Source organism: Protopterus annectens, chromosome 10.part0, assembly GCF_019279795.1.
Source record: "Protopterus annectens isolate FY-2018-M chromosome 10.part0, PAN1.0, whole genome shotgun sequence".
Taxonomy (NCBI): domain Eukaryota; kingdom Metazoa; phylum Chordata; order Ceratodontiformes; family Protopteridae; genus Protopterus; species Protopterus annectens.
The window spans coordinates 1,721,154,406-1,721,172,032 of NC_056744.1; the positions used below are offsets into that span (position 1 = coordinate 1,721,154,406).

A 17,627-nucleotide genomic window follows, 5' to 3' on the forward strand; every position below is an offset into this window, starting at 1 on the left:
AGTACAATACCCCTTTTGAGATGTACCTTACCAAACACCTGCAACAACTGGAAAGACCCCAAAAGTACCTCACCAAGAGGATCAAAGGGCTCAAACAGATGCCATATGCTGCCCGGTTAAAGAAACTCCAGCTCTACTCAGTGGCATACCGCCTGCTCAGATGTGACCTGTGCCTGACGTATAAGGCCATGTCCAACCCGTAATTAAGGGACATGCTGCACCTCAAAAAATCCAAATCCCATCGAGCTACACGCTCGAGAGACTTGAACCTCAGCACTGAAATAAATAGGACATGCTGGAGGGACAGATTCATAACCCAGAGGCTCCCTTCACTCTGGAATAAAATCCCAGTCCAGGTTAGGCAGAGTCCCTCATTGACTCTCTTCAAGAGGAGTCTTGATGAGTGGATGGGAGATCGTAGGTTTACCCCGGGTATTACTTCTGTGTCACTGTTAGACAGAGGCACAGTATACTAACCTCGAAAAAGGGCATAGCAAAATTAATTTAAAATGGGTGGCGAAAGCCAAACATACTCTGGCTAGGCTTATAAATGCCCTTGGGCAGATAGCCTAGTATGAACCTATGAACCTATAAGGAAAGCTGGTGGTGGAATGCAGAAGTGCAGGAAGTAATCAAAAGAAAGAAGGAGTGCAGGAAGAAGTGGGAGATTGAAAAGACTGACCAAGCTAGGAAGGACTACTGGTTGGCTAACAAAGAAACTAAGAAAGAAGTTGCAATAGCAAAGAATAGGGCATCAGAGGCACTCTATCAGCTTCTGGAAAGTGACTCGGTAAGGGGCACAAAGAAACTGTACCAGGTTGCAAGGCAAAGACAGAAAGATAAAGAAGATAGGCAGATACCCTTCATAAGGGATTCCAGCAACAACCTGCTTACCAGCCCACAGGACATCAAAGGCAGATGGAAGGAGTATTTCCAGCAGCTTCTGAATGAAGAAAACCCCACAGAAGCGGTACTGCCCCAGAAACAGCCTACAATGAGAGTAGAAGAGGAGCCCAGCTTAGAAGAAGTAAGAGCAGCACTAAGGAAAATGAAGTCAGGGAAAGCAGCAGGCTCAGATGAGGTCACAGCAGATATGATAAAGATGCTGGGTGAGCTAGGGGAGAAATGGCTCCTGAGGGTACTAATTGCATTGTGGAGAGAGAGGCATATTCCAGATGACTGGAGAATAAGCATACTCGTGCCAGTGTACAAGAAAAAAGGGGACATCCACAACTGTGGACAGTACAGAGGCATCAAACTCCTACCACATTGCATGAAAGTTCTGGAGAGGGTGATTGATAAACGGATATGCAGAATAGTAGAATGTAAGATGGGAGATGAACAGTTCGGATTCGGATCAGGATGCAGCACAATTGACCCAATGCTTGCATTGAGACAGATACTTGAAAAGAAACTAGAGAAGAGGAGAGAGTCAAACTGGGCTTTCCTAGACTTGGAGAAAGCATATGACAAGGTCCCAAGAAAGCTGATCTGGGCAGTACTGCGGTGGTTTGAAGTCCCAGAAACATTGGTAGAATTAGTACAGGCTATGTACAAGGACCCAGTGACTCAAGTACGGACAGTGTTTGGCCTCTCTGAGGGGTTCCCACTGGGAGTGGGTGTACACCAGGGTTCAGCTCTGAGCCCACTGCTGTTCATACTGGTAATGGACTACATCAGCAAACAGGTTGGAGGGGTCAGAGCAACAAAGCTGCTGTATGCAGATGATGTGGCAGTACAGGCAGACTCTGATCTAGAACTTCAGCAAAGGATAGGAGAATGGAATGCAAATCTGAAGGCACATGGGATGAAACTAAGCACAGATAAGACAGTGGTAATGGCAGCAGATTGGGGAAATCAGAAGAAGCTGAGAATAGAGATAGATGGAAAGATAGTGGAACAGGTAAACAGCTTCAAGTATCTGGGAGGGGTGGTTGAGGAGAAGGGTAGTCTGAATGAAGAGGTCAAAGCTAGAATCAGAGGGGCTGCAGCCAATTGGCATAGAGTATCAGGTGTAGTATATGACAGAAGAATGCCAAAGAAGCTGAAAAGTAAGGTGTACAAGACAGTGGTGTGACCAGTACTACTGTATGGTACAGAAACCTGGGCAGTAAAGGCAGAACAGTTGAAGAAGCTAGAGGTGATGGAAATGTAGTGCCTGAGAAAGGTGGTAGGATGCACACTGTGGGACAGGCGAAGAAATGAGGACATAAGAGCAGAAGCCAAAGTAGCTCCAATTGCAGAAAAGATCAAAGAGAACAGATTACAATGGTTTGGGCACATGTGTAGAAAAGCAGAAGACAATCTGGTGAGGGAGATTTGGGACAGACAGGAAGAAGGTAAGAGGAAGCGAGGGCGTCCAGCAAAGAGGTGGATGGATTGTGTGAAAGAAGATCTGCGACAGTCAGGCATGAGTGTTGAAGAAGGCAGGAGTGTGGCACTGAATCGAGAGAGTTGGCGACAATACGATACCCCGACCCCATGTAAATGGGAAGAAGGGGATGATGATGATGATGTCAAATGCCATGGATATGTCATGGAAACAGAAGACACAAAATCACCTGCATTTCTATGAAAATAGATTGTACTGGTGAAATTTAGAAGGAAAGTTATGGTACTATGATTTGGACAAAATCCACGTTGAATGGGAGAAAAGATTATTGTCATAAAATGATTGCAGAGTTGTATGTGAAAGCCTCTTTATCTTATCAAAAATCCTAGAGAAAAAAGAACCACAGCTGAAGTGTGATGGGAAGAATCAAGTCCGTATTCTTACTGTTATATTCATCTGAATGTTTTCCTTGGAAACGGCATAACTGTAATGCAAAGTACATCCTTCCAGGGATTGTACGCTGACAGAAGTAGATCCTTCCAGGAATTGTACGCTGACAGAAGTAGATCCTTCCAGGGATTGTATGCTGACAGAAGTAGATCCTTCCAGGGATTGTACGCTGACAGAAGTAGATCCTTCCAGGGATTGTATGCTGACAGAAGTAGATCCTTCCAGGGATTGTATGCTGACAGAAGTAGATCCTTCCAGGAATTGTATGCTGACAGGGAACATAAACAGTAATAGTTATTCTGTAGGTACAATCTTATAATGGTTGTGGTAACTGGCAGTAAGTAACCTTTATACTGAAGGAACATATTCTAGTCTTGTGTAACAGAAGGACACCCCCAAAATTCATTACTGGCCTTTCTAGTTTGTTAAAGCTGATTTTGTGGTTATGTATAGGAGGAAGAGGGTGGATCACTTCAAATAGCCATGGGCAGCCCCCCATGTTCCAAACTCATCACTTATGACACATACTAATCCACAGTGATGGAGTGTTACCTGCAGTCGGACTGGGAAAATCACACTGGTGCATTTCCTGTGAGGAAATGGAACATGTTAGAGTAGGAATTGTGATGCTCACCATTTGGAAATGGACCAGACTGAGGCACAATGTCAACAAGGGGTCACAAGCAAATCTTTCTTATTCCCTACTTTTGAGGTATCAATGTGCACTACTCAAAAACTGGAAAGAGATGAAAGCTTAGAATCAAAATGTCTTAGTTCACAGTTATAGATGAGTGAAAATAATGTGAAAGTTGCACTTCCCAAGTAACCCCTACAACAGAGCACTAGTATGTATGTTGCTTTAGCTCAGTGATGGATGAACCTTTTTGGTTCAGCATGTCAAAAATTCGGAAAATGCCTATCTTGACTCTGCTGGGGTGACACCCCTCCCCCCAAACAAAAGAGAAACAATTATTTACATATTCATTTATTTTAAAAAATACAGTTCAATCATGTGCGCTGCTATGTATTATAAAAGTAAAAGAAAAGTCAGCAACTTACAATAGAGAAAATGATATGTGCACTGATAATTGGGCTTAAAACAGTACACCAATAAATTACCCTACTTTTAATAGTAATTTTGATTTGAACTGAAAAAATATGGTACACATTGCATTTATTTTTATTAACATCAATTAATGATTCTTTTGTTGCTGAGTTGTAATAGATAAGTGCAGGGTCACATTTGTTCAATCACTTTCTTTGGTAACTCGGATGTTGGTGAACACTGGTATGTCACCCAAAACATCATGACGTGTCACCTTTGACATGCGTGTCATAGGTTCGCCATCACTACTTTAGCTCTTCCTACTTTCTCCTACCATATAATGCTGTTGTTGGAATATGAAACCCTTTGATGCTACAGAAAGAATAAATGACACTGCAGTCACATATATTGACATACCCAAGCACCTTGAAAATTGTATTCATCATTCATCAGCTTACTGATGGAAGAGGCACCTTGAAAACTGCATTCATCATTCATCAGCTTACTGATGGAAGAGGCACCTTGAAAACTGCATTCATCATTCATCAGCTTACTGATAGAAGAGTTAGTCACCTCAGGCATTTTAGATAGGAGTGTGTACTGCTAGCAGGCGTGGTGTTTTAGATTATGGGATACCTTCATCCCAATTAGAAAACAAGGTGCCTTCATGGCAGTATTGAGTTAATTAATGGGTGCCTTTGTGTCTGTGGTTGATGACAGAGAGAGACACACTAGTCAAAGGATTCTTAAGGCGCTAAACTTATTCAGTGGATTTAATGAAGCTGAGAAATTGGCTGTCTTATTTAAACAAAGTGAAATGGACAATGCTCCTGCTCCATATGTCTTACAATTTTGAGTAACATCTAGATAAAAAAATATTTACTTTGTTTATGATGTCATCAGCATTGTTACACCATTGCATCTGATGGTGATGTAACATATTTTTACTTAGTTGTTTTTACTCAGTGTTCGTATTTGTTTTCAATATCTTGTCTTCCCTTGTCTGCTTAGCTCTCAACAGCCAAACAAATGGAAAATCACTGTAGCTTTGAAAATGCTGATCAGATCTCTTCTAGATCTTCTGAAACATAGTGAGACAATATCCAACTTCTTAAGCCTTTGTTGATAATTTAATTTAGTCAGTGTCTAGTATATGCAGGGCAAGTGTTTTCATGCATTCCACTTTCTGGTCTACCATACCTAAATCAAATAAAAATAAAGAACCCCCAAACTCAATGTTGGATCTTATTAGGACAAAGTATATAATACTGTGGTTTCAGACTTTTGGGGTCCAGAAGATACAGACACCAGATTATGCCCCATGACTGCCTTTGTGCAGAATGCCATATAGGTTAAGGGTCAAAATATCCTGCAGTGATGGTGCTTTTGTCTCTACAAAGATAAATAGCTACAACTAGGATTAACTGTCCACTCATGTATAGTAATGCATAATAGCCTGGGTATGTTGCAATGGAAAGACTTCATCCAAGGAACTGTCTTCACAGGAAGGGAGAAGGACAAACTGAAGGTGACCTTATCCATTTTCTCTGATAAAATGAAGGGCTATGACAACTATACAGGTTCACTGAAAAAAAAGTAGCCATTTCAAGTGTAATGACCTATTGAAGCCTTTAGCAGCAACTTGAACATATAAAAAAATATAACAAAACATATATCAGAGCTGGACCAATGTGCTTTTTTTTCATTTTAAACATGCACAGATGTGCTTTCACCTGTAGATGTTGATGACACCACCAACAAGAGCATTATCTGGCTTCATGTGTATAAGAGGGTAGACATTTCAAGGTTAAATAATTGTCAGTCAGCAAGACACTGTTTTAAGGGAGTACAGGGAGTAAAATCCCAACCTGAAATATCTAGGCAACTCAACAAACTATATAGCTCAAGGGAAGTCGCGTTTCAGGTCCCCAGCAGGAAACTGCATCAGAATGACCTATCATTCATGGTAACCATGCCAAGAGCCTCTACATTTAGATTTCCTGGTGACCTGTGGTCCCTCACATGAGTTCCTGCATCCCAGGGAGGACATGACAAACAAGCTGGAGAGTAAATGTTGGATGACAAGTGACATTAAACAGACAAGAGTGACCCATAGTACATTAGCTTCTCTACCTAATATTTCTGATCTTTGAACGCAAACAAGCTCAGGCCAAATGAAAGTAACTGATTGCACTTTCCCTGTGACTGAAGAGTACATGAACAATCAGAAAACCTTTCTTCAGTCACAACTGACTGAAACCACAGCCTTTCTAACCTGCTGCCACAAGCAATGTGTTCACAAGAAGGAGGTCACCTAAATCCCCAGTGTGGAGGACATTGCCCTCACAACCTCCTTATTTACATGTACATGAACTCCATGGTTGCACAACAGTCAGAACCTGAACAAATCCGTAGCGCAGTATACTGGTGTCTTGCACAAGTTGTTATGAGTTATGTTGTACTACATAGTTCACACTAGGACAAGCCTTGAAGAGTAGTAACATTCTGAAAATGTAATTATAAAGATAGTATCTGACCACAATACCCTTGATCAAAAGTAGGGAAACCACTGATTAGGCTGGAATGTTTCTTCTATTTTTATTATGCTTCTAGAATGTTCTGGTTATGTTGACTCTTGGCTGAACTAATGACTTTCCGTATTATATGGATTTAAAGTTTTGTGACCACTCCGGATGCTTACAAGCACTCAGAGAATAGATTTTCATTCATACTTTGAGTGCATTGCTATATGTTGCTAAACTGAGCATGTAGAAGAGGTAAAGTACACTTTTAAGGATGGCAGAGGTTCTTTCCTGACCCCCCTCAAGAATTTGTATGATATTGGTGAAGGACTGGAGAGAACAAGACTGCCTCTTTTATCGTGCTCAATTGCTTTGATCTTCCTGTCAGTGTGGATCCTACTTGTACTACACAAATGGAAAACTTTAGTTAAGTGCAGGTTATACTCTGGCATGCATACTTCCTGTATCTGGTGTCTGCTTCAAGGCTGTCCTTCAAGTAAGATATTATTCAGTGGTAATCCCAAGTGTCACACTTTAATAAAGTAAGCAACATATCTTGTATAAAAAAATTCTCTGTACACGAAAGAGACGGCATTTTGTGGGTGTACCTTTCAGTTGTATCTTATTATGAGTTATGTTACTTGATTCAGCCTTCAAAAATTCTGTGTACAAAAGTAGATAGTATTTTTCACACTTCTAATTAAAATGTAGAAACTTAAATTTGTAGTGTATAATCTGCATACATTAAAACTTGCTGGTTGTCAGTGTAATTAATTGTTACCCCCCTGAGTTCAGTGCGTTCTGCATTTCCATTCACACCTCTTCATGCATCACATATTTTGTTGAAGTATTTAGTGATTGAAGTCTACAAAACAGGACAGTGAGCTGATGCAAAAGGACCAATTCAGCCACTTCACATGAACTACAGAATGGAGCATTTCAGCCACTGTCCAGGAGCTACAGCATGGTAAATCCAACCAGTGTCTAGGAGCTACAGTGTGGTACATTCAACCTGTGTCCAGGCGCTACAGTGTGGTAAATTCAACCACTGTCCAGGAGCTACAGCATGGTACATTCAACCACTGTCCAGCAGCTACAGCATGGTACATTCAACCACTGTCCAGGAGCTGCAGCATGGTACATTCAACCACTCTCCAGGAGCTACAGCATGGTACATTCAACCACTGTCCAAGAGCTACAGCGTGGTACATTCAACCACTGTCCAGGAGCTACAGTGTGGTACATTCAACCACTGTCCAGGAGCTGCAGCATGGTACATTCAACCACTCTCCAGGAGCTACAGCATGGTACATTCAACCACTGTCCAAGAGCTACAGCGTGGTACATTCAACCACTGTCCAGGAGCTACAGTGTGGTACATTCAACCACTGTCCAGCAGCTACAGTGTGGTACATTCAACCACTGTCCAGGAGTTACAGCATGATAAATCCAACTAGTGTTCAGGAGCTACAGTGTGGTACATTCAACCAGTGTCCAGGAGCTACAGCGTGGTACATTCAACCACTGTCCAGGAGCTGCAGTGTGGTACATTCAGCCACTGTCCAGGAGCTGCAGTGTGGTGCATTCAACCACTGTCCAGGAGCTACAGTATGATGCATTCAGCCACTGTCCAGGAGCTACAGCATGGTACATTCAACCACTGTCCAAAAGCTGCAGCGTGGTACATTCAACCTCTGTCCAGGAGCTACAGCATGGTACATTCAACCTCTGTCCAGAAGCTACAGCATGGTAAATCCAACCAGTGTCCAGGAGCTACAGTGTGGTACATTTAGCCACTGTCTAGGAAGTACAGAATGGAGTATTTCAGCCATTGTCCTAGATTAACAGAATGGTATGTTGAAATGTTTCCCAAGGTAATAATTTTAGTTGCATCAAAAGGAAGGCAGCACTGCGCCTACATACACTGTAAGTCATCTCAAACATCTTAGTCAAGAAAGGTTGAGAGAAATGTATCTGGATGTGTGCACGGTATGTGCATGAGAGTATCTAGCTATCATGTAATCTGATCATTATACTTTTGCACCACTCTGTGCACCTCTTAAGACTGATCACTGAGGTCAGAGGTTTGATTTTTGGCAAAGGAAGAACCAGAATGGTCTTTGCTTATTTTAACATTTTGCTTAATAACAGCAGAACAAAATAATGCTATTAATAGTAAAAAATCCAAAGTACTTAAAATAGGTAAAAATATGTGCATGTGCTGATGTTAGTGAAATGTTTGACACATTAGTTTTAGTATTGTGGTAAAATGTTAACTGTCTGTTTTAGGTATCAGAAGCACAGAACAGGGTGTGAGATGCAGTCGGCAACCATCACTTGGAAAGGCCTTGTTACATCACCTTGCAGAATTCCTGCAGCACAGTACGCAACCAGTGAAGGGCTATAAGAGTATTCATCCCGAACCTGTACCACAGCCTTATGCAGAGTATAAGTGCAGCAAGAGCTACCAGTCAGACACAGATTTTGCTCAACAGCAAAGTCCAGTGATAAATCAGAGATCTTGCTCAGTGGAAAAATTATATAAATGCACAGAGTGCAGTAAGTGTTTTACAAATTGCAATAAGCTGAAGTGCCACCAGGCCATTCACAAAGGACAGAAACCATATAAATGCACAGAATGCAGTAAGTGTTTCATAAATCGCAATAATTTGAAGTGCCACCAGGCCATTCACAAAGGACATAAAACGTATAAATGCACAGAGTGCAGTAAGTGTTTTCCAAAGCACAGTACTTTGAAGTACCACCAGGTCATTCACAATGGAGAGAAACCATATAAATGCACCGAATGCAACAAGTGTTTTTCATGGAATAATAGTTTAATGCGCCATCAGGCTGTTCACACTGGGGAAAAAAGATACAAGTGTCCTGAATGCAGTAAGTGTTTTTCACAGAGTAGTCATCTGATACGCCATCAGTCTGTTCACACGGGATTAAAACCATATAAATGTCCTGAATGCAATAAGTGCTTTTCACAGAGTGTTGGTATGATACGCCATCAGGCTATTCACACAGGAGTGAAAAAGCTGTAATGCAATTAAGACAAGTGTCACTGTTAGAAGGGAAAAGATCGACAAAAATTCTCAAAGATAGCCATGATAAAAGCAATGCAGAGTATTATAATGGATCAAGATTTATGCACATCGCAAATAATAAATGAAAAATAGCACAGGCAGAAAAACTTAGAAGATACACAGATAAATATAAAGGAAAAGTACAAAATAAGCAATTTATTGATGACACAGTCGATTATCCAAATGTTGCTTTATCGGAAATGTCAGTTATCCGAACCAGCCTTCTAAAGTTTTCAGGTATGAAAAATCATAAAGTCTGAATATGTAAACATTACACGTATTCACTTGAGCATTTTTTTGAGCTTGTAGCTCATGTGAAAAATATTCTTTATTGTCCACCGGAATTTCTGAATGGTTGAAAAGTTTATTCCTGCATGCAGAAAAAAAACGAGATTTTAGAAGTTTTTTATCCGGTTCAGTTATATGTTTGATTATCTGAACAGTTTGATTATCCAAACTACCTAGGTCCCAATTAGTTCAGATAATCGACTCTACTGAATTGGGAAACAAGGTAAAAGGAACTGAAAGACCAAAAAGGAAATAGATACATTTTGCAGAAATATTTATGAAGATCCTGTGGAACATAACAAAGATGCTAAATGGATAGAAAAAGTAAAAGAAAGAATAAGAAGTTTAAAGGTACAGGATATGAAATGGGATGAAATAACAGCCAGAGAGATTGAAACAAAGTTGAGAAAAGCCTCTAACTGGAAAACTCCAGGCCCTAATGCAGTACCTAACTTCTGACTTACAGTATTAACATCTTTGCACAAAGATTTAGCCATGAGTAAGAACTATTTATACGCACACCCCGAACAGACACCAGCCTGGTTAACAACAGGAAAAACAATGCTCCTACTTAAGAGTGAACCTGAAAGCTACCCTAAAAATTATAGACCAATAACTTTCCTTCTGACAACGTGTAAACTATACACTGGAAATGATGCAGAGTTTAAAGTAATTTCAAAGAAAACTCAATTATGGCAATAGAACAAAAGGGCAATAAAAGAAAGTCATATGGAACAAAGGATCATTTGTTGTTAAAATCATATTAAAGAAGTGTAGAAAAAGGGAGGACTCTCAGTATGGCATGGAATGACTACAAAAGGCATTTGACAGTGTCCCATATTCATGGATAAAAGAGTGTTTAAAAATGTATAAGATAATACCCTATGCTGATAAATTACATCACAGTGACCATGACACAGTAGCCAACCACTTTGCAGTTAAGCCATGATAAAGGACAAATGAAATAAAATTCTGTGTAAACAGACCTCAGTACTTTATTCACAAAAACAAAATCAATTAATACGGATCTAGCGCTTTCGTCTGCCGTATGCAGACTTCATCAGAATAATGAATGTAAGGTGCCACTTGTTTTTATACAGTTCAAATCAGTTGGTGAATTGATTCTAAACCGGAAATAGAATGATAATTGCATAATTAAAACAACTTCATTTGACAATTTAAAGCAAAAGCTCATATTGTAATGGTTACATGATAAAGGACAAATTATTATTCCAGGGTGACTCTCTGTCAGTGCTGCTATTCTGTCTTGCCCTTAACCCTTTAAGCTGTCTACTTAACAGCTTAGGCCATGGCTATAATTTGGCTCCTAGAAAACAACAAAGTATAAAGACTTCTTATCTTCTCTTTGTTTTCGATTTATAACTGTAGAGCGCATCAGATGAGGAACTGAAAACACAACTGCAAGTAGTCAAAACTTTGTCAAATGATATAAGAATGTCATTTGGTCTTGATAAATGTGCCAAAGCAACCTTTAAAGCAGGAAAGCTGCAGCACTAAGAAAATGTCAGTTTGGGACAAGGATGTGATGTAAAAGAACTTTAGCAAGAGGGAGCATACAAATGTTTGGGGATTGATGAACCATCAACAATAAAACATGAACAAATGCAAATAAAACTTAGTAAGGAATATTTTAGAAGACTTAATCTTGAAGACAGCATTGACATCTAGGAACAAAATTCAAGCTATAAACCAGTTTGCTTGCCTGTCCTAACTTACAGTTTTGGAGTGATTGACTGACCCCATAAGGTGTTGGATAGATTATATGGGAAAAGAAGAAGGATGCTTCATGCTCATGAAATGATGTATAAAAATCAGTGCACACCAGGATTATATATTCCCAGTCCGAAGAAGGTATGGGCCTGCACGAAAGTATAGATCTGCAATTGTGGTACTGCATACATATCTGCTGACCTCACAAGACCCAAATATAGTGAACATTTTGAAACATAAGGATAATAAATCTAAGATGACTTCCCTTCTTAGTCTAGCAGAAGCATATTAACGTTAAGCGGGAATGGAAATCAAACCAGAAGTAGATAAAAATCAGGCTGCAACTGAATGTGCCAAAAAAAAAAAAAGAAAGAATATGAAGTGAAGATCAGATGAGAAGGCAAGAAATGTGGAAAATGCATAAATATAATTCCAAGTATAGAAAACTCCTGGAAGAACCTCATGTTCATCAGGATCAAATGTAAGAATGGTTAAGGACAGGCGAATTCAAAACAAAAGATGAAATGTTAATATTGGCAGCCCAAGATAGTGGGTAATGTACACGTTGGTTTACAAAGTTCATTGAACATGTGGGACAAACAGACAAATGTAGGTTTTTGTAAACAGAACTGGAAACAATGGCACACCTTGTTGCTGGTTGTAATGCACTAATGGCAGAAGGATTGTATACTGAAAGGCATAATAATGTGGCAAGATTGTTGCACTGGGGATTGTGCAAACATTATAATACTGAAGTAGCTGAAAAACACTGGAAACATGAGCCACAAAGCATCATAGAAAATGGTAACGTCTACATAACATGGGATCACCCATTACCAACAGTTCAAAAGATAGATGCGAGAAGACTAGATATAGCGGTCCATGAAAAGGCAAATGTAGCATCGATCAATGAAATCGCTACACCCAGTGACTACAGTGTCTTGTGTACGGAAAGACACAAAGTCATAAAATATCAGGATTTTCAGGCAGAAATGTGGGGCAGTGTGGAAGAAAATTACCCAGACAGTTCAACAGTAGTAGGAGCAACGGGTCTTTTCTAAATACAATTGTAGATTCATTTTTATATATTACCAATACATGCAACTCTGTACAAATTGCAGGAGTCGTCATTGCTGGGCACATTGCAGGTGCTTTGAAGAGCACTTCTGGCTGACATCAAAGCTTTAAATAATACTAATTTCATGATCTTTGATCATACTTTGACATAGGAATGGGTTCCATTCCCGTCATGCTATTAGAAACCCCAAAAATTTGGAAAAATTAAAAAGATAGAAGCCATATAAATGTTCTGAATGCAGTAAGTTGTATAGAAAAAATAAAAGAGTGGACTTGTGCATAATAAAAACATACATCATGAATGGAGAGATGATAAATCAACAAGTAAATAAAGAGTAGTATTTCTGGAATCAAATTCATCCACAGGTCTTGATGAGTACCTTCACAAGGTAGACCCTGAAATTACAAAATCTCACCAAGATGGCAATGATGTGTGTGTGTGTATATATATATGTATATATATATATATATATATATATATATATATATATATATATATATAAAATATTGTGTATATATATATATATATATATATATATATATATATATATATATATTGCATATCATATATCATGGAAAGAAATATGTTAAAAAAAATATAAAAAGACAGCTGGTGCACAAGCCCCAGGATAAAAATACATCCATTCCTGGTAGGCAACCTTGTGCCAGGACTGGCAAAAATGACAGTGTAGAATCTTCAAGGCATGGAAATATTCCCACAGTAGGGCTGGGTCAGTCTCAGGGGGATGATGGGCCCCCCTGTTGTAGAAGGAAGTAGCAGTACACAAAAAATGCAAAAACTGACAGTCCAAAAAAAGAGCCATAAAGATGATAGAGTGGACTACTGAGAATAAGAAAGAAATTATGTATTGTTACTATTATACAAAAAGCCCAGAATTTTCAGACAGAAGATATACAAAAAGATTGAGAGAGAAATTATAGGAAAGACAAATACTTGCACAAGAAAAACTGTCAAAAGCTTCAAATGCAAGTTTCTGTTGATTAATAAAACAGATTTATGAAAAACAATATATAAACCAAGAAACCTTTGGTTGGTTGGGAAAAGAAGCCACTGAGGAAGTGCAAAAATACAAAGAGTAAAATATAGGGATTTTTGAAAGGTATAAAAAAGAAATACGGACAGGGCAAAGAGATAGAGCTGATAAAATACAATATTCAAAGGAGTAAGCTAAATTAATCAATACAAAAAGCAGCTACAACAATATACAAAGAGAAATAGACAAAGCCACCCAGATATGGAAAACTTCACATGCAAAAAAAAAAAAAAAACACAAAGAGGGATTGTAGAACAGAAGATTAATAAAGCAGAATTAAAAAAAATAGAAGTTGAATTATGGAACACCAGCGAAGTGAAGGATTTAGTGTAAAGTCTATCACACGTTATGTCACAGCATGCTTGAACAATGAGTCCCCCAAGTAAGGAGGAACAGAAGGAGTGGGAGACGTCCAAATAAGAAATATGGACGTGAGAAATAAAGAGATTTAATGTTGTTCTTCTTTCGGCTTTTCCCGGTTAGGGGTCACCACAATTTAATACAGTGCAATATTTATGCAAAGGAAAGAGGAAAGGTAATGAATAAAAAAGCACTGAAGATATTTAAGGAGAAATACAGGCAAAGGCAGATGGATTTGAAAACTTTTACAGTACAAAAAAATAAGAAAACAAAGAGGGAAGTAGAAAAGAGGATTAGTAATGGAGAAATTAAAGAAATACAAACTGAGTTATGGATTACCTGCTAAGTAAAGGATTTAGTGAAGAAAATCTAACTCTGAAAACAACACAGCTTGATAGAACAATGAGCCCCCAAATTAAGGAGACACCAGTGGAGCAGGAAGCATTTGACCAGTAGCCATATGAAGATACTTTGGAGCCTTCATTCCGAAGCCATCACGGAAGTTCAATTGGAGTTGCACAGCAAGGGAAGGAACAGGAAACTTTGGCAAATCTGATGCATTCAATGTTGTGGAGTGATAAGCCAGTGAGTTCCCATGTAAAACAGCAACAGATGACACATGGTGCAGCTGAAGACAATATGGTACAGTAAGATGTTCTGGAACTTTCTTTGGAATTCCCTCAGAGAACACAGAACAAAGAATGGGCCCTTAGTTTAGAAGAAAATGATCTAAGGGAAGAGTTGCTTGATTAATAGAGATGGATCAACATATTAAGATCAATGAAAGAAATAGACTACAGAAAGTCAGTAAGACTCAAAATGTTAAAAGTTTGATAAAACAAATATAGTAATTAGGACTATTCATAGAGATTTGTGCAGTATAACAGAAGTAAGTAGGATATATTACTGTGCAGTTAAATTAATAACAGATAAAGTCACAAAAACGCAGGACAGTAAGGGAAAGGAAGGGGAGAAGTCAAATGACATCATGGAAGTATCGAATAGAGAAAACCAAAAAGCAGTTAAGACAAGAAGTGTCACCGTTAGAAGAATATAGAAGAGGGAACAGATCAACAAAAATACTTAGATGTGATAAAAGCTATACACAGAACAGATCAGGATCTATCATGCATTATTGCAAATAATAAACTAAAAATATCAGCACAGACAGAAAAACTTAGCAGATATGCATATATATATATATATATATATATATATATATATATATATATATATATGGAAATAAGAAAATAAGCAATTAATTAATGACCCAAAAAAGTTTTATAGAGAATTAGGAAACAAGGCAAAAAGACTCAAAACACCACTGAAAAAGAAGAAATAGACACATTTTGGAGTCTGTCTATGAAGATCCTGTGATACCTAACATGCTGAATGGATAGAAGAAGTAAAAAAAAAGAATAAGAAGTTCAAAAGTACATGATATAACATGGGATGAAGTAATGGCTAGAGAAATTGAAACAAAATTAAGAAAAGCTCCTAAATGGAGAATTCCAGGCCCAGCTGCCGTCAGTATCTTGTGGCTAAAAGTATTAACATCTTTACATACATGAAGATTTAGCCATGAATAAGAACTATTTATATGCTCACCCTGAAGAGACGCCAACCTGGTTAACAACAGGAAAAACAATACCCCTCCTTAAGAGTGAACCTGCAAGATATCTTAAAAGCTACAAACCAATAACTTGCCTTCCAGCGATGTATAAACTATACACTAAAAATTATGCCAACAGAGTTTATAGTCATTTAGAAGAAAACTCAGTCATGGCAGTAGAACAAAAGGGTAACAAAAGAAAGTGATATGGAACAAAGGATCATTTGTTGTTAAATAAAGTCATAATGGAGAATTATAAAAGGGGGAAGAATCCAAGTATGGCATGGATAGACTTTAAAAAAGCATTTTGACAGCATCCCACATTCAATGATAAGAGTGCTTAAAATGTTTAAGATACACCCTACATTGATGGATTACATTAGAGTGACCATTAAACTGTAGCAAACCACTTTGCAGGTAAGCCATGATAAAGGACAAATTATCACAGGGATACAAATTCAAAGGGAGATATTTCAGGGTGACTCTTTGTCACCGCTGCTCCTTTGTCTTGCTCTTACCCCATTAAGCTGTCTACTTAACAGCTTAGGCCATGGCTATAATTTGGCTCTCAGAAAACAGCAAAGTGTAAAGACTTATCTTCTTTTTGTGGATGATTTAAAACTACGTAGCTCATCAGATGAGGAACTGAAATCACAACTTCAAGTGGTCAAAACTTTACTTGATATAAGAATGTCATTTGGTCTTGATAAACATGCAAAAGCAACCTTTAAAGCAGGAAAGCTGCAGCACCAAGAAAAATATCAGTCTGTAACAGAGATGTGACATAAAAGAATTTGAGTGGGGGGGGGGGGGTATATAATTATTAGGAAACTAATTTAGGATCAACAAAACATAAACAAATGCAAATAAAACTTAGGAAGGAATATTTTAGTAGACTAAAATTCATATTGAAAACAGCCCTGACATCTAGGAACAAAGTCAAAGCTATAAACCAATTTGCTGTTCCAGTTCTAACTTACAGTTTTGGGGTGACTAACTGGCCCCAAAAGGTACTAGATCAGTTGGACAGGCAAACAAGAAAAATGCTTCATGCTTATCAAATGATTTATAAAAATCAGTGTATACCAAAGATTATATATTCCCCATTTTAAAGGAGGTGTGGTCCTCCTCGAAAATGGTTACTTGTACAGATCTGCAATTGCAGACCTCTGTACATATCTGCTGACCTCACAAGATCCAAACATAGTGAAAGTTTTAAATCATGAGGAGATGAAGTCAAAGATGACTTCCCTGCTTAACTTAGCAGGAAGCATATCGGTGTCAAGTGGGAATGGAAATTAAACTAGAAGTAGATAAAAGTCAGCAACTGAATGTGACAAAAAACAAAAGGAATATGAGGTAAGGGATCCGATGATGAGACAAGGAATGTAAAAAATGCATAAATATAGTTGCAAGTACAGAAAACTCCTGGAACAACCTCATGCTGATCAAGATCAGGATCTAATGCAGGAATGGCTAAAGAGAAGTTTATTTAAACCAAAAGAAGAAAGGTTAATATTGGCAGACCAGGATAGTGGCTACATACACATTGGTTTAGAAGGTCCAATGAACATGTCGGAGAAGCAGACAAATGCAGGTTTTGTACAACAGAACTGGTAACAGTCGCACATCTTGTTGCTGAGTGTGATACACTAATGGTAGAAGGCCTGTATACTAAAAGACATAATAATGTGGCAAGACTGTTGCGTTAGGGATTGTGCAAACATTATAATATGGAAGCAGCTGAGAAGCATTGGAAACATGAGCCACAAAGCATTATAGAAAATGGTAACGTTTTATATCACATGGAATTACCAATTACCAGCAGTTCAAAAAATAGATACGAGAAGACCAGATATAGTAGTCCAGGAAAAGAAAACATTCAAACTGCTACACCCAGTGACTAGAGTGTCTTACGTACAGAGAAACACAAAGTCATAAACTACCAGGATCTGCAGACAGAAACAATGGCAGTGTGGAAGAAGGATACCCAGACAGTATCAGTAGGAGCAGTAAGTCTTATAAAAAAGAATTTACAGTCATACTTCAGTGTGTTACAGATA

At 38.4% G+C, this 17,627-nt stretch overlaps 1 protein-coding gene across 1 annotated transcript in view; it reads left to right on the forward strand.

The window, feature by feature from the left end:
• Window positions 1-17,627, forward strand: part of LOC122814469 (zinc finger protein 845-like) — a 781,911-nt gene that overhangs the window by 438,735 nt on the left and 325,549 nt on the right. The window contains exon 7 of the mRNA XM_044087049.1: window positions 8,639-9,395. Coding sequence (XP_043942984.1) covers window positions 8,639-9,395 — 757 coding nt within the window. The remainder of the gene's footprint in view (window positions 1-8,638; window positions 9,396-17,627) is intronic.